The 23,816-nt window shown below is 41.6% G+C and overlaps 1 protein-coding gene across 2 annotated transcripts in view; it reads right to left on the bottom strand.

Moving 5' to 3' along the window:
- The window catches only part of Spast (spastin), a 46,788-nt gene that overhangs the window by 3,640 nt on the left and 19,332 nt on the right, over positions 1-23,816 (bottom strand). For both annotated transcript variants that reach the window (XM_036170538.1, XM_036170537.1), the window contains 12 exons: positions 20,812-20,999; positions 19,410-19,543; positions 18,936-19,029; positions 16,852-16,926; positions 16,116-16,187; positions 14,527-14,602; positions 14,240-14,331; positions 13,607-13,686; positions 10,881-10,923; positions 8,914-8,993; positions 5,660-5,730; positions 300-340 (listed from right to left, as the gene is read on the bottom strand). In XM_036170538.1, coding sequence (XP_036026431.1) covers positions 300-340; positions 5,660-5,730; positions 8,914-8,993; positions 10,881-10,923; positions 13,607-13,686; positions 14,240-14,331; positions 14,527-14,602; positions 16,116-16,187; positions 16,852-16,926; positions 18,936-19,029; positions 19,410-19,543; positions 20,812-20,999 — 1,046 coding nt within the window. The remainder of the gene's footprint in view (positions 1-299; positions 341-5,659; positions 5,731-8,913; positions 8,994-10,880; positions 10,924-13,606; positions 13,687-14,239; positions 14,332-14,526; positions 14,603-16,115; positions 16,188-16,851; positions 16,927-18,935; positions 19,030-19,409; positions 19,544-20,811; positions 21,000-23,816) is intronic.

Genomic DNA, 23,816 nt, shown 5'->3' on the forward strand with positions numbered 1-23,816 from the left:
GAAGCTTCCTACTATTAACATTGCTGAGGACCAAACACAAGGCCTTAGACATGCTAGGCACATACTCTGTCACTGAGCTACATCCTCCTAACATACTAAATCAAATTTCATGGAACTTTTCATCCAGTGCTTACATAGCCTGATTAGAGAAAATGATTGCGTTTTTTAACCATTAATAAAATACAGCATAGTAACTGATTTTATAAGCCTTATATATTGAAATGAAGCAAAGTTAAAATTGTCTTGTTTCTAATTAAGTGAATTAAAATGAAGAAAAGTCATAATAGAATAGTATATACCTCACTGGCAGACATGTTCTTCACCTGCTCTGGTTTCAGCTCTGTAAGACATAAGTCAGATACTTAATGTAAGTACAGTGGCCCAATCGTACCTGTATAACACAGATCACTGAAGTCAAGAGACGTGCACACAGAGGGCACACAGAACTACAAAGGAGTAACTACAAAGGAGTGAATATAGGCATTCGGTTTCTAGCACTGCCCCAAACAGCAGTTTACAAACTTGAAACAGAACTAAAATGAATGCAACTTGTTGGTAATAAAAGGTTTTTGTTGTTTTGTTTTTTGTTTTTTCAAGACAGGGTTTCTCTATGTAGTTCTGGCTATCCTAGAACTCACTCTGTAGACCAGGCTGGCCTGGAACTCCAAGATCCGCCTGCCTCTGCCTCCTGAGTGCTGGGATTAAAGGCATGGCTAAAACTACTAGGCATATAAAAGATTTTGAAAATTAATTTATGTGTATGGGTGTTTTGTCTGCGTGTATGTCTTTGCACACATGCACACCTGTTATATGTGGATGTCAGAAGAGGGCATTGGAATCCATTGGAGTTATAGTTGGTTTTGAGTTGCCATGTGTGTGCTGGGAATCAAACCTATGTCCTCTGTAAGAACAGCCAGTCTTCCTAACTACTGAGTCACCTCTCCAGCCCCTAGATTTATTTCTTTTAATAAAAAAATTTTGTTTTCTTCATAACCAAATATTTCTAATTACTAAAATTTCTATAAAATGCAGTAGGGGTTGAGGCTTTAGCTCAACAGCATGTATGAGGTCCTCAATCCCAGCACTGCCAAAAGAAACAGACAAACCAGTTTTCTTGCTCCTTAGTCACTATCAAGAATTGACACTTCAGAGAAGTTGATTTGCCAATTTCTCTTCCATTTCTACTTAAAAAGATTTATTATTTTTATTTATGTCTCTCTGTGTTTGTCACATGTGTGAAAGTACACACAGAGGCCAGAAGAGGGCATCAGATATCCTGTAGCTGGAGTTAAGGTGATTGCAGGCCATCAAATGTGGGTGCTAAGAACCCAACTTGAGTCTTCCATAGGAGCAGCAAGCTTTTAAATGTGAAGCCATCTCTCCAGCCCCTCATTCCTACTTCCTTAAATTATTATTTCCTGTTGTGGGTGTTTGTATGCGTGTATGTCTGTGCACCATGTGCACACCTGTTGCCTGCAAAGGTCAGAGGGTGTCAGACCCTATGGGATGTTGTCACAGAGGGTTGACAGCCACCGTGAAGGTGCTGGGAACTGAACCTGGGTCCTGTGGAAGCACTGAGCGCTCTAGTCCTTCTGGCCTGTTCCCTGTTTGTGCTCTTACCAAGAAGGAAAGTCCCGTGGTCATTGCTTGGCTGGTGCTTTGTCTTGTTTCTTCCCTCTGACTTCTCAGAGGAAAGCAGCATGGAAGCAGAAACTAGTAACAGATTCAGCAACCTGAATCTGAGCAATGACACATCTCGGTGGAGAATCCCTTCCCGTAAGTGTTACCAGCCAGTAACGAAGAATGTCAAGGGCTGACTTTATTTTCCTGTATCCACTGTGAGTACACCAGGGGACACACCTGTTGAGAAGATGAGGACTGATTCCCATTGGATGACTGCTTCTGGGAGGTGGGATGGCATCCCAATCGTGAGGGTTTCAGGGTCTTACTTCCAGGAGATTGAAAGAATGTACTGAGGCAAGATTAGTCCCTCAGTTTCTTGTTTGGTTTTGGTTTTGGGGGGGGAGAGGGGGGAAATCTCACTTTGAGGAGATTAAGATATTTCTGTTGTTGAGGATCCTCTACCCCATGGGGACTTGTCTGTGGGAAATTGAAGTATTTCTTCTACAAACATGGGTTTCTGACAGGGACCTAGGAGTCACTGTCCCTGTGAGGACCCTCCTGAGATTTTTGTAGGACCAAGACTTGGGCCTGGATATTTGTCTCCATACATTGTCTGTAAAATTTTGGCTGGGTGGTGGTGGTACACACCTTTAATCCCAGCACTCGGGAGGCAGAGGCAGATGGATCTCTGTGAGTTCGAGGTCAGCCTGGTCTACAGAGCGAGATCCAGGACAGGCACAAAGCTACACAGAGAAACCCTGTCTCAAAACAAAACAAAACAAAACAACAAAACAATACAAAACAAAACAAAACAAAAAAACCTGAGACCCAGGCTCAGGGAGACATCCTACCAGAAAATAAAAGACGCGGAATGATAGTCCAGGGCACCTCCTTGCTTGCACATACATCAATACACAAACAACTGCACAAAAACAAGGTATCTCACTGGCCCAGAGTATCACTATTGGCTAAGCTGGCTGGCTGGCTAAGTTCTGGGAAAGGTTCCCAGTACTGGTTACTGGCATGTGAAGTCATGTCTGGTTTTCACATGTGGATGTTGGTGAGTCAAACTCAGGGGGGTTGATTTTAGTTTTGCACAGCAAGTGCTCTTACCTACTTGAGTCACCTCCTAGCCCTTAGGTCTCTTTTGTTGTGGTTGTTATTTGTAGTACTGGGGACCAAACCGGGCTTGGACATGTTAGGCAATGTTTAATCACTGTGCTGTGTCCAGATGCTCTTTTATACTGCGCAGGCCAAACTTCAGCTCACTCTGTAGTCCATACTGGCCTTGAACTTGTTTTTGTTTTTGTTTTTTGTTTTTGAGACAGGGTTTCTCTGTGTAGTTTTGGTGCCTTTCTTGGAACTCACTTGGTAGCCCAGGCTGGCCTTGAACTCACAGAGATCCGCCAGCCTCTGCCTCCCTAGTGCTGGGATTAATGGCATGTACCGCCGCTGCCACCACCACCAGGCTCAGGAATACTAAGTCTTAAAAGCTTTAAGATCTATTTTAAAGCCTTATTTTATTCCTATTTTATGGATGGGTGTTTTGCCTACATATATGTCTTATTTATCAGATAAGGGCCTTTTGCCTGCAAAGGCAAGAAAAGCATGCTCGATTCCTAGAATTGAAGTGTCAGATGGTTGAACCGAAATGTGGGTTCTGAGAATTGAACCCAGTCCTCTGAAGAGAAAGTTAGTGCTCTTAACTCAGCTATTTCTCCAGCCCAATTCCTCTCTTTTGAGATAGACTCTTACTATTCAACCCTTACTGTTCTAGAACTCTCTACGTAGACCAGGCTGACCTTTGAACTCATGGAGAGCTACCTGCTTCTGCCTCCCTAGTGCTGAGATTAAAGGCACATACCACTACACCTAGCTATAAAATCTTTTAAACTATCACCTTATAACTCTAGTTAAATGAACATTATTATTATTATATTTAATACCCCGTGTATCCATAATAAGAGATGTAAATATATACATGTGAGTGGCACATATCTTTAATCCTAGTGCTTGGGAGACAGGTAGATCTCTATATATGTTTGAGACCAGCCTGCTCCACATAGTGAGTTCCTGGATAGCCAGGACTACATAGATTCTGTCTCAAACAAACAAAGTAAAATCAAACATTTGCAATGTAAGCACTAACTAAGGTTTTTGTTTTATATACTAGGTACTATATGTGGATGCCTCTATATAAAATAAAAAATGGAATTTTTGTGATTGCTGCTACATTGATTAAGTACAATTCAGTTGGGAAAAGCCTGACCATTTGGAAAGCCTTTCCATTTAAAGCCCAGCTTGCATCCATTTGTTTGACTCAATATTGTTTCGTTTGTATACACATGAGATACACTTACATACCAGGTAGTAAGACTATGTGCAGTCATTATCACTATTCTTAAAACTTGTTAAGAGGTCTACAGCAGTTCTTCAATCTACGGATTACTGTGTAAAACAGAGATGAAGTCCGAACTTAGGCTTAGATGAGTGGGAAAGGTTTTAGAACACAAGGAAAGGCTTTCTAAAGGGGTGGGGTGAAACGCTCATGGGCTATTTCACATGTTCTGTAGATTGCTTTACACTTATTACTACTATTATTATAATGAATCATTATGTGTGTGGAGGAGGAGCTGTACAAGTAGAGGAGAGGTGCCCAAAGAGGCTAGAGGCACTGTATCCTACAGAGCTGGAGTTACAGGCAGTTGTGAGTCATCTGCCCTTGGTGCTAGGAACCGAACTCAGGCTCTCTTTAACAGCTGAGTCATTTAGTCAACCTAGTTTTATATTTTAAAGGTTGTTAATAAAGAAAAGATAAGGAACATGCAACAGAAAACATGTTTTCCAGAAAGCCTAAACCATTTACTTTGATCTTTCACAAAGAATGCATATTGACTTCTACTCTAGATACTGTTTTGTGTCAAGCTGGTCTACAAAGTGAGTTCCAGGAAAGGGGCAAAGCTACACAGAGAAACCCTGTCTCGCAAAACCAAAAATAAATAAATAAAAATAAAAAATCCTTTTTGCCAGGCAGTGGTGGCGCATGCCTTTAATCCCAGCTCTTGGGAGGCAGAGGCAGGCGGATCTTTGTGAGTTCGAGGCCAGCCTGGTCTACAGAGTGAGTTCCAGGAAAGGCGCCAAAACTACACAGAGAAACCCTGTCTCGGGGGGTGGGGGGTGGGGACGACACGGACACCAAAAGAACCCTTTTTAAGCTTTATCAGGTCTATGTAGATCAGTGCCCCACATTGGGCACCAAAGGTAGCTGCAGGTTTCTCCGGTCCCGCCTCTCTGTGTGCAGCTCATGGGTAAAGGAGCACGTGCGTTCATAGCTCCTACTGTCAACGAAGGGTGGAGTGGGGAGACACAGGCGGCGGCTCAAGGAGCAACAAGGTGCCAGTAGACCATTAATGCCACAGCCGTGCGGCAGCAGATAGATGAGCAGAAATGGGTGAGTTACGTTGTAGGAGCTAGCTAGCAAGAGCCTGACCTATAGGTCATACAGTCTAGAAATAATATAAGCCTCTATGTGCTCACTTGGGACCAAGTGGCTGTGGGATGTGGGCAGGACCAGAGAAACTTCCAGCTGCACTGATGACTCAGTGGTTAAGAGTACTTGCTGCTCTTATAAGAGGATCTATGTTCATCTCTAGCACCCACATGGCAGCTCACAATTGGCTGTAACTCCAGTTCTAGGATATCTGATACCCTCTTTTGACCTATGTGGGCACTGCATGCATATGGTGCAGATACATAGAAGAAGGCAAAACTCTAGCCGAGCATGGTGGTCCATATCTTTGATCCCATCCAGCACTTGGGAGGCAGAGGCTAGCCTGCGCCTGGTCTACAAAACGAGTGTCAGGATAGCCTGGGCTATTACACAGAGAAACAGCCTCCCTATACCACCATCAAAAAACAGTCAAAACCCCTAAACACATAAGATAAATAAAGTGTAAAACTATGCATCTCTCAAGAGGCTAAACTTAGAACATGGTACCATTCAAAGTTGTAGTGTTTCGAATGCTTTCATACTCACCTCGGATAGGGCCCAGTGCCGCGTCTTTTGCCAAAGCTGTTAGATCACTTCCAGAGTATCCATCAGTCATTCTGAACAGTGGAAGCAGGAGATAAAAAATTTGTTCATTGCAGATTAAAACTTCCCTGTAATCTTACATCTCATGAGGTACAGGAAGAAGGATCACAAGCTTGAGACTAACTTCAACTATACAGTGAGACAAAAAGTCCCACTAGAAAGAGCACACAAAAATCTCTGCATGAAAGGCAAGCTAACGATTATATATTTATTTGCTTTATGTGTATGTGTGCCTGATTGCATGTCTGCACAGAACTGTGTGTGTGCACCTGCTCACGGAGGCCAGAGGAAGGCACTGATCTCCTGGAGCTGGAGTTATAGGTAGTTGAGAGCCACCCAATGTAGGTGTGGGGAACTGCAAGTAGGTCTTCTCCAAGAGCGCCAGTGCTCTTAACTGCTGAGCCATCTCTCCAGTGCCATGTTTTAATTTAAGGGCATAGAAAAGCCCATTTAAAAGAACAACACAATCTAGCTGGGCAGTGGTGGCACACATCTTTAATCCCAGCACTTGGGAGGCAGAGGCAGGAGGATCTCTGTGAGTTCGAGGCCAACCTGAACTATAGAGTGAGTTCCAAGAAAGGCGCAAAGCTACACAGAGAAACCCTGTCTTGAAACACCAAAAACAACAACAAAAACAAACAAACAGAACAACACAATCTAATGTTTACTCCTTATAACACCTCAGATTTTCATCATTAGAGAACCATTCCTTTCTATCTGTCTAATCTGAAGCCTACATGCATCTGAAGACAGCTATAAACGAGGCCCACACACTTATAGATGACTATGTCATATGCAATGTCAAAATACAGGACACCTCTGCTTTAGGATAAGATACACCCTGAGGCAGGTCACATTAAGTTATAAACACATCACCTGGAAAGGTCAAATTTATAAGCCATCAGAGCCAATCAACACAGAACTACAATTACTTTTCTTTTTCTAAGAAAGGGGCTTATTATGTAGTGCACTACTTCCTAAGTGCTGGGATAAAGGAATGCACTACCACATCCAGCCACAATTACTTGTTTGGTAAGTTAATTAGTCTCTTTACTGGCAAAGAGCACCCCCTTAGTGAGGTGAGACCTAAAAAGGTGTATTCATTAAATGAAGGCAGAAAAGATAAAAGCAATGTTTGGTATAGAAGATAGTTGTAAAAAGGAAGCACATCTGAAGAGGATGCCTCAGCAGACAGGGAGGCCAATAGATGCTCCTATTTTATGGGCATTTAAGAGCTCGGTATTCTTATAAATTACTACTGAACTAAGTAACTTTTTTGTTGTTTTCTGTTTAATGGTATGGGTGTTTTGCCTGCATGTATTTGTGTACCACATGCAACCCAGGTACCACAGGAGGCCAGAAGAGGGCATCAGATCTCCTGAGACTGGATTTAGATGGTTGTGGCTCCCATCTGGGTTCTGGAACTCAAACTCAGGACCTCTGGAAAGGCAGCCAGTGCTCTTAACCTCTGAGCCATCTCTTCAGCACCACTTCCTAAGTTTTTAAATTATAGCTGGGTACAGTGAGACACACCATTAGCCCCAGCAGAGACAGGCAAAACCCATGTGAGTTCACAGCTGCTCTGGTCTACATAATGACTTCCAGTCTAGTCAGGGATATATAGGGAGATCCTATCTTAAACAAACAAAATAAAGTAAAAACAATCTTTTCCTTTCCTGCTCCCCCTTTTTTCCCCAGTAGTAGTAGTGTTATGAAAGGAACTTGGGGTCTTATACAAGCCAGGCAAGCACTCTACTGCTCGGCTATACACTATATATTAGTGAGACACTATCATTTAAATGGGATTCCCAGGAAAGACCCGAGAAAACAACTCATTTTATTTACTTTATACTTGTATGCAGACTGGCCTCGAACTTGCTATGTAGCAAGGATGACCTGACCTGATCCTCCAGTTCCTCAAACTATTTTATGCCACTGTCAGGGATGTAATCTGTGGATGTCCTGCCTGCAGCCAGTGTCTACTCAAGTACAGTGATCAAGTGTTTAATATATATAGTCTACCATTCATCAGGCTCAACTCCCCTCCCTTTACTCTCTCAGGCTTATTGCAGAATTCGGGTCAAACAAACCAATAGTGTTCTGAGTGGGTTTACTGAAAGTCCTAAATCTTTGGTATCTGACCTGCTTAAGATCTAATAATGCTCCTGCCTTCTATAAAAATTCTTTTGAGTCAGTCTACCAGAATCCCCTTGACCCACAATGTTTCCTGTAAGTAATTTTCTATTTAGTAAATGTAATAATGAGGAGACAGTAAGCAGTAGCACTGTGTGGGAAAGGATGCTGCCACACAGTGACCTCTCAGGAATCAGCTTCATTAGGAGAACAGGCCTCAAGACCATGATAGGGCATCGAGGAGGGATGGAAATGCTGTCATTATGTGAGAAAGCCAGCGTGATGGGAGCCTTCACGGGAAGGAGGAGCTTCCTTAACATGGCAGGAGAAAGAAAAAGTCTGCCTGGGGGATGGTCTTCAGAGACCTGCATGAGGAGTCTTCTGAAGAGCGGACAGTACTCTTCACCACTGAGTCACTCCCCCAGCTACACATAAAAAGGTTTGATAGAGTCCAAAGAAAGACCAGTCTCTGGCCTTCACTGCAAGATACTGCAGTGACAGCTGCCATTCCTATGTCATGACCTTCTTGGTTTTGAGATGGGGTCTCTATATGTAACCCAGATTGGCCTTCAATTCATGATTCTATGGCCTCTACTGCCCAAGTGCTTGGGAAAAGGTGTGCACCACCACACTCAGCTTCCTTTATTATGTTTAAAAGTATGTTTTCAGGTGAACAAATAAATGTGATTCACCTAATGCAAAAAAGCAAGTATAATTGAAAATATCTGAGTTGGTCTCAAATATGAGGGGATTTTACTTTTCAAATTACTTTAATATAATTTATTTATAAGCTTTATTGATAGACTATAATATTGTCATTAGATATTTTTTTAGGTCTAGTATAAAACAGAAATTGAAATTCCATTTTATCATGAAGAGGAGGTAAGAAAATAAACGAAGTAAAAGACAAGAAGTTCTTTAGTAAATGAACTGTCCAAATAAGTTTTGTTTTACTTAAGCAAGTTTTCCATTAGCTCACTTTAAACAGCATAGAAGGAGTTATCTTTACAAATGAAACAAGCACTCTAAGACAGACAGACAGTCGGATGAATGAAACCACTCACCTAGCAAGTTGTGCAAGTTCTTTTTGGGTCAGTGGGCTTCCTTGTTTACATAACAGGTTTTTAAGTAGAAGCAGTCTCGTCTGAAAATAAGTATTAAAGAAGTATCAATAAGGCTCAACCTCAACAGAATTAAAACGTGATCAGTGTTATTTAATAAACTAAGAACTAGTTTAATGTACTATTCCAGACTCAGGTCTCACTTCTGACTGTTAAATAAAACTCTTTGTGAGAACTAGTGTGGGAACTTCCCAACATCCAGTGTGCATACGGCACTGAGGAAGTGGCTGCTATTACCACCAAGGATGCTTAGAGCCTGAACTAGAAAACCACAGTTGGTTACCAAGATTGGATGGATGTGAGCTGTCCTGTGGGTTCTGGGAACCAAGTCCACAGTAAGAACAGCAAGTGCTCTCAACCGCTGAGCCAGCTCGTCAGCTCCAATACAATATTTTCAAAAAGGTTTAATGACATATGATTTTATACAGCAAGGATTTCATACACTATAGGCATATAATTCACATGACTTAATTATACAGAATTGTAAAACTGTCACATAATAAAATTTTAGAACATTTGCCACCCCTGGAACTTCATTCATGCCTATTTGGAATTAATCCCCACCCTACTAACCACTGGTCTGATTGCATTTCTAGAAATTTGTCTTTTCTAAATATTTCATTTAAAAGGAATAAAATTGGGGCTGGAGAGACGGCTCAGTGGTTAAGAGAACAGCTGCTCTTCCAGAAGACCTGGTTTGATTCCCAGCACCCAAATGGAGGCTCCTAATTCTCTATAATTCCAGTTTCAGGGGTTCTGATCTCCTCTGCTGGCCTGACTGGGACCCAAGTACACATGTGGTATACAAACAGACATCAGGAAAAACAATTATACACAAAGTTTTGAAGAAAAATGAGTAAATAAAACAATAAAATGAAATCATATGTATATGTCTCCTCTCCCTTATTATACTGTTTTTTTTAATTTTGTTCATATTAATGAGTGTAATATGTGTAGCTGATTAATTTTTTTTCAGTTTGGTGGATCAAACCCAGGGCCCTATACATACTGGACAAATGCTCTATTTCTAAGCTACACCCCAAACCCTAGATAATGAAATAATACATTTTTGAACTAAATAGCACTCATTAACTGGATATAGCTATTTGTTTATTCATTAAGCAATTGATGGACCCCCCCCCCCCCCCCCCGGTTGAGGCTAGTATTAAGACAGCTGTGGCCTGGAGAGATGGCTTAGAGGTTAAGAGCACCAACTGCTATTCCAGAGGTCCTGAGTTCAATTCCCAGCAACCACATGGTGGCTCACAACCATCTGTAATGAGATCTGGCTCCCTCTTCTGGTCTGCAGGTATACATGTAGACAGAACACTGTATACATAATAAATAAATAAATCTTTAAAACAAAAAAAGAAGGGGTTGGGGATTTAGCTCAGTGGTAGAGCGCTTACCTAGCAAGCGCAAGGCCCTGGGTTCGATCCTCAGCTCCAAAAAAAAAAAAAAAAAACAGCTGCTCTAATATCGTTGAGCATGTCTTCCTATGTCTTTCTCTTGGATAAGTGTTTGGGAATTGCTGGGTCATATTTAAGTTTATGGTTATTTTTAAAAACTGACAAGCTTTCTCTTTCTATGATTTATGTTTATCTTATGTGTGTGGGTATTTTGCACCTGCATGTATGAATATGCACCACATGTATGTATTGACTGTGTCAGCCAGAGACCGTGTCGGGTCTCCTGGAACTGGAGCTACCATTGTGAACCCCTAGCAGGTGTTAGGAACTGAACCCTGTTCTCTGGAAAGGCATCCAGTCAGTGCTCTTAACTGATGAGCCATCTCTCCAACCCCAACAAATTGTTTTCAAAATGGCTATACCACAGAGTTGCAAATACAATATTATGAGGATGGTCTTGCTCTTACTTTAATAAAAAATTTGAAATATAAATATACATACCTCCTCATTTGGTAAAGACACATATACCCGTTTAATGAATCGCCTGAAAAGTCAAATTAGAAATATAAATTTGAAGTTACAGGTAACTCAGCTCAAATAACAACTGACAGGAAAAAGCTGTAAGTATAATATCTAAGGGTACTAAAAGCACCTTCTGATTATTAATATAGAAAGATATTTTTACTTTTTCAGTGTGGGTGGCTCACCTGCAATTGAACCTATGGCCTCGCAGGTGCTAGACAACCCCTTTTCTGCTGCCCTTCTTTCTTATTTTATCTTAAGACATATTCTCATTAAGCTGCCCAGGTTGGCCCTGACCTCACTCTGTAGTAAAGGCAGGCCTTGAACTTGTGATCCTCCTACCTAGCCTTCCAAGTAGCTTGGATCACAGGGGTTTGCCTCTAGGCTTGGTTGTTTTTTTCTTCAAACCCTCTGGTTAATGCTTAGAAATCTTCCATTCAATACATGCTTAAATTAAGTCTGTATTTTATGTGTACTTTAATAGCAATGATATTTTGAAACAAACAATGTCAGGCATAATAAGCAGAAAGGACAAAGATTACAGAAACAAATGCTCATTTCATCATTTTGACTAGGTGTTAATTTACAAAGGTTTACTGTGTGGAACAGCTGAGCAGAGCTCACACAGCATCTAATCTGATTCTCAGTAAGGCTAAGACTTTATGAATTGGGACAGGCTTTTGGACTTTTTTTATACTCTTTTACAACTGTACTTTTATTTTTAATACTAAAAAGAGTTTAATTATTATTGTCAAGTAAAGCTGAATTATATCTTAACCCACAGTACTTCATGATGTTTAAATAAAGGTGACTTAAGTATAACCTGAGGCAGCCACAGCCTTGTATCATCTACCCAGAGTTACTCCAGTGGAGTGGCAGTTTACAGGGTGGACAGTGACCACAGCCACCAAGCACCTGAGTGGCACTGCACAGTGATGCTAGGGCCAAGAAACTAAATAATGGGGGGGGGGGGTATGAAAGTGTGTGTGGAGGTGTGTACTTGTGGTCCCAGCATTTAGGGAATGGAGTCAGGAGAATTTAAGCTTTGACTATAACAGTGAACTCTAGTATATCCTGGGCTACTTGTGATCCTATTTCAAAAAGCCAAAGATTAAAAATAATAACAACAATAATAGTAAAAAAAAAACCCATCATGCCAGGCAACACTTAGGAGGCAGAGGCAGGCAGATCTCTGAATTCAAGGCCAGCCTGGTCTACAGAGCGAGTTCTAGGACAGTCAGGACTACACAGATGCCCTGTTTAAAAACCAAAACCAAAACCAAAAACAGGCCTGATGGTCAATGAATAATAGTGCTTAGCACCAAGCCTGGTGACCTTAATTTGATCTTCTACATCAAGTGATAGAAAGAGCCAGAAGACTCTGGGAAGATGTCCTCAATATGCGTGCACACACTTATATGCACGTGCATTTCCCCGATCCAAATAAACATAATTACAAAAAGAATGACAGTGAAGCCCCACTCATGATACTTCAACATGACTGCCTAAAATGAGACCTAAAAAATGATAGCTCCTATTGACATGAAACACGGATGGGAAAGATCTCACAAGGCTTCATGCCTAGATGAAGAGCTCATGAAGGTAATTAATGCCTGCTGGAAGAGGAAGAAACAGTCTTCTTCAGGGATAGTGCCCTCTAAGGTTATCCAATCCCATGCAGTCAGGCCTAAACACACACATGTGAGCAACACTAAGTGAACTCAGCATGTGCTGTGTAACAATAATGAAAGAATAAGGTGCCATGAAAAAGAACACCAACATGGATTCAAGATTTCTACCTTGTCAACAGCCAGTCATAGAAACAATAAAGTTGTTACAAATGCCTTGAGAAAAGGAAAGCTAGGAATCTAATACTGAGTCAAAGACTCTTCTTCCAGCATGAAGAGTTAATTTGTTCAAACACACAAGAGTGGAGAGCAGTTCTCATGAATTCCGCTGCTAGGTAGTGATGGGACATGCCTTTAATCCCAGCACTTGGAAGGCAGAGGCAGGTGGATCTCTGTGAATTTCAGGAAAGTCTGGTCTAGAGAGTGAATTCCAGGACAGTCAGGACTACACAGAGAAACCCTGTCTTGAAGGAAAGAGTAAGGATGGGGAGTGATTTTAGACTTTAAAGTTAATGTAATGCTAACTAAAAGAAATTATTAGATACAGTTTTAATAACATCCTAGGCCTGACCTCATTTGCTATAGTTGGAAACACCAGGACAGCAGCGGACAACACATGGAGGAAAAATCATTTAGTCTTTTTGTTTTTAATCGTTTTGTTTTTATTATTTATTTTTATTTTATGTGTGTTGGTGTTTTGCCAATGGTGTCCGGTCCCCTGGAACTGGAATTACAGACAGTTGTGAGCTGCCATGTGGGTGCTGGGAATTGAGCCCTGGTCCTCTGGAAGAGCAGTCAGTGCTCTTAACCACTGAGCCATCTCTCCAGCCCCAAAATCATTTAGTCTTAAAGCTGAGAGTACAGGATATCAGAGGTAGGTGAGATAAACCTGGTGTGGTGGCACACAATCCTTTAGTTCCAGCATGAGGAAGGCAGAAGCTGGCAGATCTCTATGAGTTCCAGGCCAGCCAAGGCTACATAGTACAACCTTGACACCCTCCCCTCCAAAAAAAAAGAGATAGATAGATAGGGGAGATGAACACAAGAAATATAACCATCATAAACATCTCTCACTACCTGAGAACAGCTTCATCAAGCTCCTGGGGCCTATTAGTTGCACCCATTACAAGTACTCTGTCATCTCCAGCAGATTGTACCTGCAAGCCAAAAAGTTTTGTCAGTATTTTAGATAAAATAAAAAGGGAAACTATACATGCATTTATTTATAGCTTGGTTCATTTAGTAGGAAAGTATACATATTAAAATACTGCCATAGTAAAAAATATAATATTTTTTGGTTAGAAAGATGGCTCAGAGCCGGGTGGTGGTGGCGCACGCCTTTAATCCCAGCACACGGGAGGCAGAGCCAGGCGGATCTCTGTGAGTTCGAGGCCAGCCTGGGCTACCAAGCGAGTTCCAGGAAAGGCAAAAAGCTACAGAGAAACCCTGTCGGGGGGGGGGGGGGGGTGGCTCAGAGGTTAAGAGCACTTATTGCTCTGGAAGACCTGGGTTTCAGTTCCTAGCACCTACATGGCAGCTCAGAACCACATCTAAGTCTAGTTTTGGGAGAGCTTATGCACTCTTCTGGCCTCAACAGGCTCCTGAACACATATGGTGCACCAAAACTCATGCAGGCAAATGCACAAACACATATGATAAAATAAATCTTAAAAAGAAATATATGCACATATACAGATTATCAATACTTACTCCATCAAATTCTATTAAAAATTCAGTTTTCAGTCGTCTACTAGCATCATGCTCCCCTTCTCTTCTTTCACACAAAAGACTATCAACTTCATCTAGAGGAAAGGTAAAGAGGAGGGTTTAGGCCCAAACTAAGTAAACCATCTAATATTCATATAGTTTGTACTTATTAATAGTCCTACTGAATTCATTCTTTAAAATGCCTTCCTTCTGAATAGCTTTTTGAGCAAAGTTCTCATATAGGAAAGTGGTATTTCATAAATGCTCAACCTAGTTGGGAAAATACTTACCTATAAAGATTATAGACGGTTGAAGTTCTCGAGCCACAGCAAAGAGAGCTCTCACCAGTTTCTCTCCTTCTCCCACCTACAAGGTATGACGCATTGATAACACACATAAATGCAACAGCATTCCAGTTTTTATCATGATTTAAAATTTAACTTCATGATCATGATATATTTCAGTGGTGTTACAGAATGTATAGTTCTCAAACTAAGTTTTAATGGGAAACATTTCAGTCTTACAGTGTATCAGTTCCATTCATACTAGTTATAAACATCCAAGACAGGTCTATTTAGTGTGTGGGGGGGGGGGGCATGCACAGTACCACCATCTTGGTGCTCTCTTTTTTTGAGAACAGGTCTCTCACTGGCCTAGAAGCTGGGCTGATCTATAAGCCCCAGAGATTTGGCTATCTCTAACTCCCCAGCTGAAATCACAAGGACAGGCTGCCATGCCCAGCTTTTTTAGTGTGGATTCCAGAGCTCAAACTCAGATCCCTCAGGCCTGTATAGCAAGAACGAAGAACGTTTTGACTGAAATAGGTCCCAGCTCTTCTTAAACCTTGCAGGTATAGCTGTACTATTCTTAAATTCTTGAGACTGAATTCTTCTTAGAATACCATTGGGGCCAGAAGAAAGAAAATCAGAAATCTAAACTGTGATATAAAGCAATAAAACAAAAACAGGAGAGCCAGGCATAATGGCACACGCCTTTGATCCCAGTGCTTGGGAGGCAGAGGCAAGCGCATCTCTGTGAATTCAAGACCAGCCTGGTCTACATAGTGAGTTTCAGAACAGCCAGGGCTACATAGAGAGACCCTGTCTTGAAAAATGAAAACAAAACAAAAGACCAGGAAAAGTCTTACGTCATATTTTAATCTATAGTCAAAGAGCAGGGAATATTCAATTTGCCCTAATTCTCACACATGGTAGCTCTCTAGACAGACACATTAGGGAGCTAAGTAGAAGGGATGGCATTTACTACAGCCCAGATTACACTGTCCCAAACACATTGAAGGCCCAGCTCTTGTGTTTAAAAGTGAGACTATGTGGAAATAGCATCCTTACAGATGGTCAAATCAAGCTGAGGTAGTAAGGTGAACCCTCCTCTACTGAAACTGTACTCTTAAAACAACACATGGTGACGTTTAACTCAGAACTTACAGAGACTGTCATGTGATAATACAGGAAGCCGAATCTGCAAGGCAGGCACTGCCAGGGACTGTCAGTATACCAGAGAGCAGGAGAGACCTGTGACATATTGACCACTATGGCTCCCAAAAGCTAGTGCCACTGCTAACACTTAGATCTTACACCTCCAGCCTCCTAAGTACGTATTTCCACATCCTATCTATTTGTGCAATAAATTTCTAGTATTTGATCCAGGCAACTTTGGCACTCTGTTAAGCTAGGGCCTACCAAACTATGACAGTATAAACATAATTCTAATTTTAAAATAAAAGGTGCACATAACTTTGAACCTTGAAGAGTGATATTCATTAGATCTAAGCAGAAAATACCTTCAATACTGTTGCTGTCGTTTTATCAATACAGCATTAAGACAGTAATTTACATGACAATAGGGGAGGAGCACTCACATATTTTGAAGTTAAACTTGCAGCACTTATGTTGAAAAAGGTGGCATTGGATTCTGCAGCAACTGCTTTAGCCTTGACGATCAGAAGAGGAAACATGTTAGTTCAATATCGTGATTTTGTGAAAGACAGCAACACCTGATCATTGAAGTACCAGAGAGAAGGTGTGACGTGACTCCCAGCATGGGCTATGTCAACCGTCTACATGCTACGCTTCTTTCCCAGGGAAAGCTAGCGAGGAATTCTCTTCTTTTTGGCAGGAAGTTACTGGCCAGAGAAAGTTAAACAGGCAAGAAGAAATGTATTCTTTTCCTCCTGTTGGGTTCTGTTGTTTGAGACCACATCTCACTATGCAGCCATGGCTGGCCTTGAACTCAGAGAGATCCTCCTGCCTCTGCCTCCTCAGTGCTGGGATTAAGGTGTGTGCCACCATGCTTTTAATATCTATTTGTTTTTACAGCTAAGAAGGACTCAGATATAGTTTTCAGATTATGGTTTTGGTTTTTTGGGTTTTGTTGTTGTTTTTTTAAGCCTCTGGCCAGAGGACACTGAAAACAATACAGCACAGCAAACTAACTGGTCAAATTCATTAGGACAGGAAAACTCTAAGTGTCATCAGACAGAACCGCAGGGCAGGAAGGAAAGTGCTTCTGCAAAGCCCAGGCAAAAACAACAACGGTGCGTCGTAGTTCACATGACCCTGCGACCTCAACGGCCGCCATCTGCACAGCACTCTCACCAGCATCGTCTTCCCGTTCCCAGGCGGCCCGAAGAGTAACAGCCCTCTGGCAGGAGCTCTGAGCCCTGTGAACAACTTTACAAAACACACTCGGTTATAGCCATGATTCTAGAGAGCTCATCCAGACCTGTCAAGTAGTTATCACTGGTTATCTAAAACTATCTTTCTTTGGAGGGAAAGATGTGACGGGGTCTCGCTATGTATGTAGCCCTGGCTGGTCAGAAACTCATTATGATGTAGACTGGGCTAGCCTCAAACTAAGGGGTCTGCCTGCCTTTGCCTCCAAGGCTTGGGATTAGTTGTGTGTGTCACCCAACAGGCTGTAAAGTTCTCCTCAGACCTGCCATATGTGATTCCTCCTGTACCAAGCTTTCTTTAGATTTAGGTTCAGTCTACAGAGTTACTACTCAGTCTATAAACTATGCTATCTATGGCCTGCCCTGTAGCTCACTCTATAGTCTTCAGTATGCTCCCCAAGGGGTCCTAGCTGGGCACATGACATAACTTTAGTTTATAAAAGAGAAATGTTTTCTGTCTTAACCCTAATTTTATGGGTATTAACAAAAATGTAACTACCCATCAAACTGGTAATTTCATGACTTAGACTGAATAGTACTAAAAAAATTTTAGATAGACAAAAATGGGCATGGTGGTGAGTGCTGACATCGTGGACCAAGAGGCTGAGTTCAGGACCTGCCTGGAAAACATCCTGAAACCTCATCCAGAAAAGAAAAACAAGAAAGTAGAAAGGAAAAGATACAAACTGGAAAAACACCACCCACCCAGCAGTAACTTCTAGTTTAGTGGGTGCCCAAAAGTGACAAACACCACTGAGGATGTGAATGACTGAGCCACACACACCACCTTTGCACCTCCCCTGAACAGGGCATCCCCCCCACTGTGCCACACAACTGTGTTTCTACAGCTGTTGAGAGACCATCAGGAAGACACGGCTGTGATCCAGCAATGGGCCCTCAAACTGATGTCGTGCACATCACAATGAATATGCTAACTGACAGAGACTACAAAACAGTGCCAACTTTAATTAGTAACTTAAAGATTATCCATTTCCATTAATGACTGAAAATAGGAGGTAGGCCAGATCCCCATGCATCGTTCACTGGCTATCTGTTAATATTCCGGCAAATTAATACAGTGAAAATAATTTCTTAAAGGTGTTTGCTCTTTAAACTTAAAGAATTATTTTATCTTAATTTTCCCCTTTGTTCAGTTATGTTAAGTATAAAAGTCTGAATTTTAAATCTTGGGACCAAGGATATAGCTCAGTGGTAGCCACTCAACTTCCAAAGCCTTAGGTTTAACTCTAGCACTGGGGGGAAAAAAAGCTATGTTTGGGGAGGGGGGGTATGGTCAGGACAGGGTTTCTCTGTGTATCCCTGGCTGTCCCAGAACTCACTCTGTAGACCAGGCTGGTCTTGAACTCAGAGATCTGACTGCCTCTGCCTCCCAAGTGCTGGGATTAAAACTCTTAACTCTTAAATAAAAATTATGGGTTGGGGATTTAGCTCAGTGGTAGAGTGCTTGCCTAGCAAGTGCAAGGCCCTGGGTTCGGTCCTCAGCTCCAGGAAAAAAAAAAATTATACCATACAATTACCTATTCTCTTATGAAAGTTAAAAATGGATTCAGAATTTCTTAAATTCATTATCATCTCCTATTAAAAAACAAATGTAAATGCCTTTTGTGAGGGAGGAGTAAAATAGATCATGCTATATTATAGCCCAGGCTGGTCCAGAATTCACTGTGGAACCCACACTGGCCTCAAGCTCAAGACCCCTCCTGCCTCAGCCTTCTCAGCTGGATGCTTGGTACATCCCCAGACTTTAATGTTTGCTTTCTTTTTGTTTTGTTTTGTTTTTTCGGGTTTCTGTGTAGCTTTGAGCCTTTCCTGGAACTCAATTTGGAGACCAAACTGGTCTCGAACTCACAGAGATCCACTGCCTCTGCCTACCAAGAGCTGGGACTAAAGGCCACCACCACCACCCGGCCTAATATTTGCATTTTTAAACACTGAACTTGGAATGACTTAATATGGATTAATCATGTGGTAACATAAAATCCTTACCTCGGGCCGCAGAGAAGGAAGGATAACAATTTCTTGCAGTGCTTGTTTTGCCAAATCCTGACCAGCTATATCGTCAAATTTAACAGCTGTCCCACTAAGAAACAGAACATCAGTTAATTTCACAGCAAAAATATAGTTCAGTCAATTTAATGTTAACTATGAAGCTTGCTTAGTAGCAAAAATCTTCAAAACTACCACAAAATTAAGTATGAAAGTAAAAATATTATGTATCATACATTTTTTTGTTTTGTTTTGTTTTGTTTTTATTTTTCAAGACAGGGTTTCTCTGTGTAGCTTTGCACCTTTCCTGGATCTCTCTCTGTAGACCAGGCTGGCCTCGAACTCACAGAGATCCACCTGGCTCTGCCTCCCGAGTGCTGGGATTAAAGGCGTATGCCACCACCGCCCGGCCATACATATGTATTTTATAAATAAAAATAAGAAATAGAAACTGAAATGCTTAGCAGAACTTACTTGTCAACAATTTCATTCATTATGAGGTTGGCCAGGTTACTGTCCACATTCCTAAAATTCTTCAAGTCTTTCTTTTTCCGAACAGCCGTTGTGGGTGTAGAAGGTTTGTTGGTTCTATTTGGTTTCGGAATACCCTAGAAGGACACAAAAATTTAATGTGAAACCACCTAGACTTTTCACTCATAAATGACCTTAAAGGTTGATAGAATTTAACACAAAGCTGGGGCGATGCTCAGTTAGTGAAATGCTCAATACATACCAAGAAGAACCTGAGTTCAGATCCCAAGCACTCATGTAAGTCAGTCATACGGTGCATGTGTAACCCAGCTAGCTCCCTGGGGCTCACAGGCCAGCTGTTATAGCAGAGTGTGTGAGACCCAGGGTTGATGTGCAAAGTGACTAAAGAAGTTATCTGAGGTCTACCTTTGGTTTCCACACAAGGCAAACACAAAGAAAAAAATCTAAGACTGCAAAGGTTAAGCATTTAACCCAAAACTACATTCACTATAGAACGACATTTGACATGAAGAGGGCTAATAGATTTTGTCCACAGAATCAGTTTCTATAAAAGACAGAGGCGAGACAGAGAACTGGCTCAGCAGTGAAGAGCTTTTACTGAAAAATCATGAGGAATGGAGAATGGATGTCAGCATTCACATAACATGCCAGTCATCCTGTACATATATATTTGTAACCCCAGCTCTGAAGGCAACGGAAACCAGATGATCACTAGGGCCTGCAGGCTTCCGGTCAAGAGAAAACAAGCTCTAGGTTCAAGGGTGGACTCTCCCTCAAAGTAACAGACGGACACCCAGCACTCTCTTCTGACCTTACCTGCGTGCGTGGGACACACACACATACACACACACCTCTTTTTTTTTTTAAACCCAAAGACCCTATAAGAAAAGTCATCCATCCTTGACTCTTGTTAGAAATCATAACAAAACTCTACGTATGTTTAATGTTCTAAAATGTACGTAATTGAGCTGGTCAGTGTGGTGCATGCTTTTAATCCCAGCACCCAGGAGGCAGATGTAGGTGGATCTGTGTGTTCGAGGCCAGCCTGTTCAATAGAGTGAGTTCTAGGACAGTCAAAACTACACAGAGAAACCCTGCCTTGGAAAACCAAAATAAATAAGTAGATAAATAAATTACATAATCTGAAATAATCCTAAGACTAGAATTAAAATGATATAAACAACATTATACTGAAAAGACTTGGTAAGTAAACAATATGAAATTCCTAATTATTCTGAAAGGACCTAAGATTTTAATAGCAATTGTTTTTGCAAATTAAAAAATTATATTTAACTTTGTGGAAACCGATCAATTCTTTAAAGCATTATAGAGAACTAATACAAAAATCAAGCAAAGCACAATTACACTCCCTGTTCTAGAGTACCTTATGAGTGGCAGCCACGGGACCAGGTCCCTGTCTTGCTCCAGAAACCATGGATAAACCACTGCAACTAGGCGCCCTGTGGTGACCTGACAGCCCTGTGGATCCACTTTTCATGACTGTTTTTGATCGAGGCAATGAATTACTAGCATGTGTTAGGGGGTCTTTCCTCTTCGGAACTGCTCCACTTTCTATGGAGGAAAAAAATACAGCCATCATGATTAGAAACTTTGACTGTGCGTATAAAAAGTAATACTAACAATTTACAACAATAAAAAGTACTACTAACAAATCTGCAAAACAAGGGACCAGCAGTTCACAATTCACATTTCTCACCACTGTGTGTGTGTTTGTGTATGAAGTGTGGATGAGTGCGGTGCACACGTGCAGAGGTCAGAGGACAACTTTCTGACTTTGTTCTGCCCTCCCACCATGTGAGTCCCAGGCTGGAGCTCAGGCCACCAGCTTGTGTAGTAAGAGCCTTTCACTGCTGAGCCATTGCACTGGCCCTAACAACCGTCCTTAAATCCACAAGTACTTCAACATAAGATCTGAGTCAGAAATGAACGCGTATGTCGTGGGAATGGTCAGTAGGACAAGAGATTTGGTTGTTAGATTTGCCCTTCGATGTTGTAGATTCTAATTTTCTTATGAAGAAATCTATTTGTAAAAACAGCTTCACTTGTGAGGGAAGATAAGACAGAAAAGAGCAAGTAAAGCCCCAGATACTAAGGAACCAACTGCAGTGAAGGCACTAGACCACACGAAGGAGAAGACTCCGACACTCTACTGACTGCCCACTTCTGTGTGTGCAGTACACGAACTGTGGGCACGTGCATGCAGAGGCCAATTTGATGTCAGATATCTTCTCAACCACTCTCAACCGCACACCTGAAACTCCAACAGCCTCACTGAGCCTGGAGCTCATCACCTGGGCCAGGCTGGCTGACAAATGAGCCCTGGCACCTCACCCACTGCTGGGGTCATACTGCCATACCCGGCTTTTAAGTGGGCACTAAGGATCTAAAATACTCATGTTGGTGAGACAGGCACTTCACTGACTGAGTTATCTTCCTAGCCCATGACTGCAAACTTTCATGGCTAATGATTTATGCAAGACTACAACACATCTACTTAAAGTTTTGTTTTGATTAACTGATTTTAATTGAAAGAGTGTAAAATTATAGTGTTTGGTATGCCAAGTATTTTATGTGATATGTATATCACACTCAAAATAAATGAATGAATGAATGAATGAATAAATAAATGAGAGTTATAGGCTTCTGAATGCTCAAAGGTCACAACTTCTAGGATATAACTATATTCCTATAAAATAAAAATCAGTGCTTATTAATAATGATTGTACTATAGAGACAAATGTTAAGCCAGGCAAGTAGGATGGCTCAGGTTATAACCTTAGCCCTCTTGAGGCTGAGCCAGGGAAGACTTCTGTGATTTCAATAATAACCTGGGCTACATGAGTTCTAGGCCAGCCTGGGCTACAAAGTGTGAAACTATGTTTAAGAAAGAAAAAGCAAGCAAGTCATAGTGGTACACGCCTTTAATCCCAGCATTTGAGAGACAGAGGCAAGTGAATTTCTGTAATTTCCAGGACAGCCTGGTCTGCAGAGTGAGTTCCAAGGCAGCCAGAGCTACATAATAGAGGCACCCTGTCTCAGAAAACAGACAGAAGCCAGATGGTGGTGATGCATGTCCTGTCTCAAAACAATCAAAACAAAACAAACAAACAAACAAAACAATAAACCACCAACAGAGAGACAAACAAACAAAAATGCTGGTCATGGTGACACGTATAATCCCATAATCCTAACACTCAGAAAGCAGAGGCAGGAGGATCACTGCAAATTCCAGGACAACCTGGTCTACCCACCAAGTTCTAAACCAGCCAAAATTCACATAGCAAAACCCCCCTCTTGCACCTGGCGCAGTGGCACACCCCTTTAATCCCAGCACTGGGGAGGCACAGGCAGGTGGATCTCTGTGAGTTCAAGGCCATCCTGGTCTACAGAGTGACTTCCAGGACAGCCAGGGCTACACAGAGAAACCCTGTCTCAAAAGAAAAGAAGAGGAGAGGAGAGGAGAGGAGAGGAACAAAACCAACAACAAACAAAAGACCCTCTCAAAAAGGTGGGGGAGAGGAGAAAAATGTTAAACTGGGAAGTAAATTAGACTGTTCAAGAGGCCTCTTGGCTTTGCTTTTGAGTATCTTTAAAGGAAATTAAGAACTCAAACAGGTACAAGGAATCAGTTAGTTTATTTGGAGAACTATGGTGTTAAATTGCCACTGGAGGATCAATAAGAGAACCCCTAAGACAAGGAGAATAGACAGCCTAAATACTAGACCAGCCCAAACTTTGGTTATATTGTGATAATCAAATTTTTGACAATCAGGGAGGTTACTGAAGACTCAGTCTGGATTGCCTTGGATCATCATACTAGAACATAAAGGACTATGATTGCTAGAATTATTTCAGTCATGACAGAGGCTGGAACCACTGCTATGTCTCCAAAGGTTTTAAGATATAAGAGTCACTGCACTGAACTACCAAACACAGGGCTGGAGAGATGGCTCAGCAGTTTAGAGCACCAACTACTCTTGTAGAGGACCCAGGTTTAGCTCCAGTACTCACACTGAGTGGCTCCCAACCACCTGTGAGTCCAGCTCCATGGAATGATTCCAAGGGCATTTTACCCCTTTGACCTCTGTTGGCACCTCCAAACACCTGTGCATACCTACACTTGTACATACTTAATATTAATAAAAACAGGAGGCCGAGAGATAGTTCAGTGGTTAAGAACACTTGTTGCTCTTTCAGAGGACCTGGGTCAGTTCCCAGCACCCACATGGCAGGTCATAACCATCTGTAACTCCAGTTCTGGAGGTTCTGACACCTTTTAGCTTATGTGGGCACTACATGTACAAGAAACACAGACATATACACAGGCAAAACACTTATAAACATAAAAAATATTTTTCCTTAAATAAA

This window comes from Onychomys torridus, chromosome 21 (genome assembly GCF_903995425.1).
Source record: "Onychomys torridus chromosome 21, mOncTor1.1, whole genome shotgun sequence".
In the NCBI taxonomy this organism is placed as follows: domain Eukaryota; kingdom Metazoa; phylum Chordata; class Mammalia; order Rodentia; family Cricetidae; genus Onychomys; species Onychomys torridus.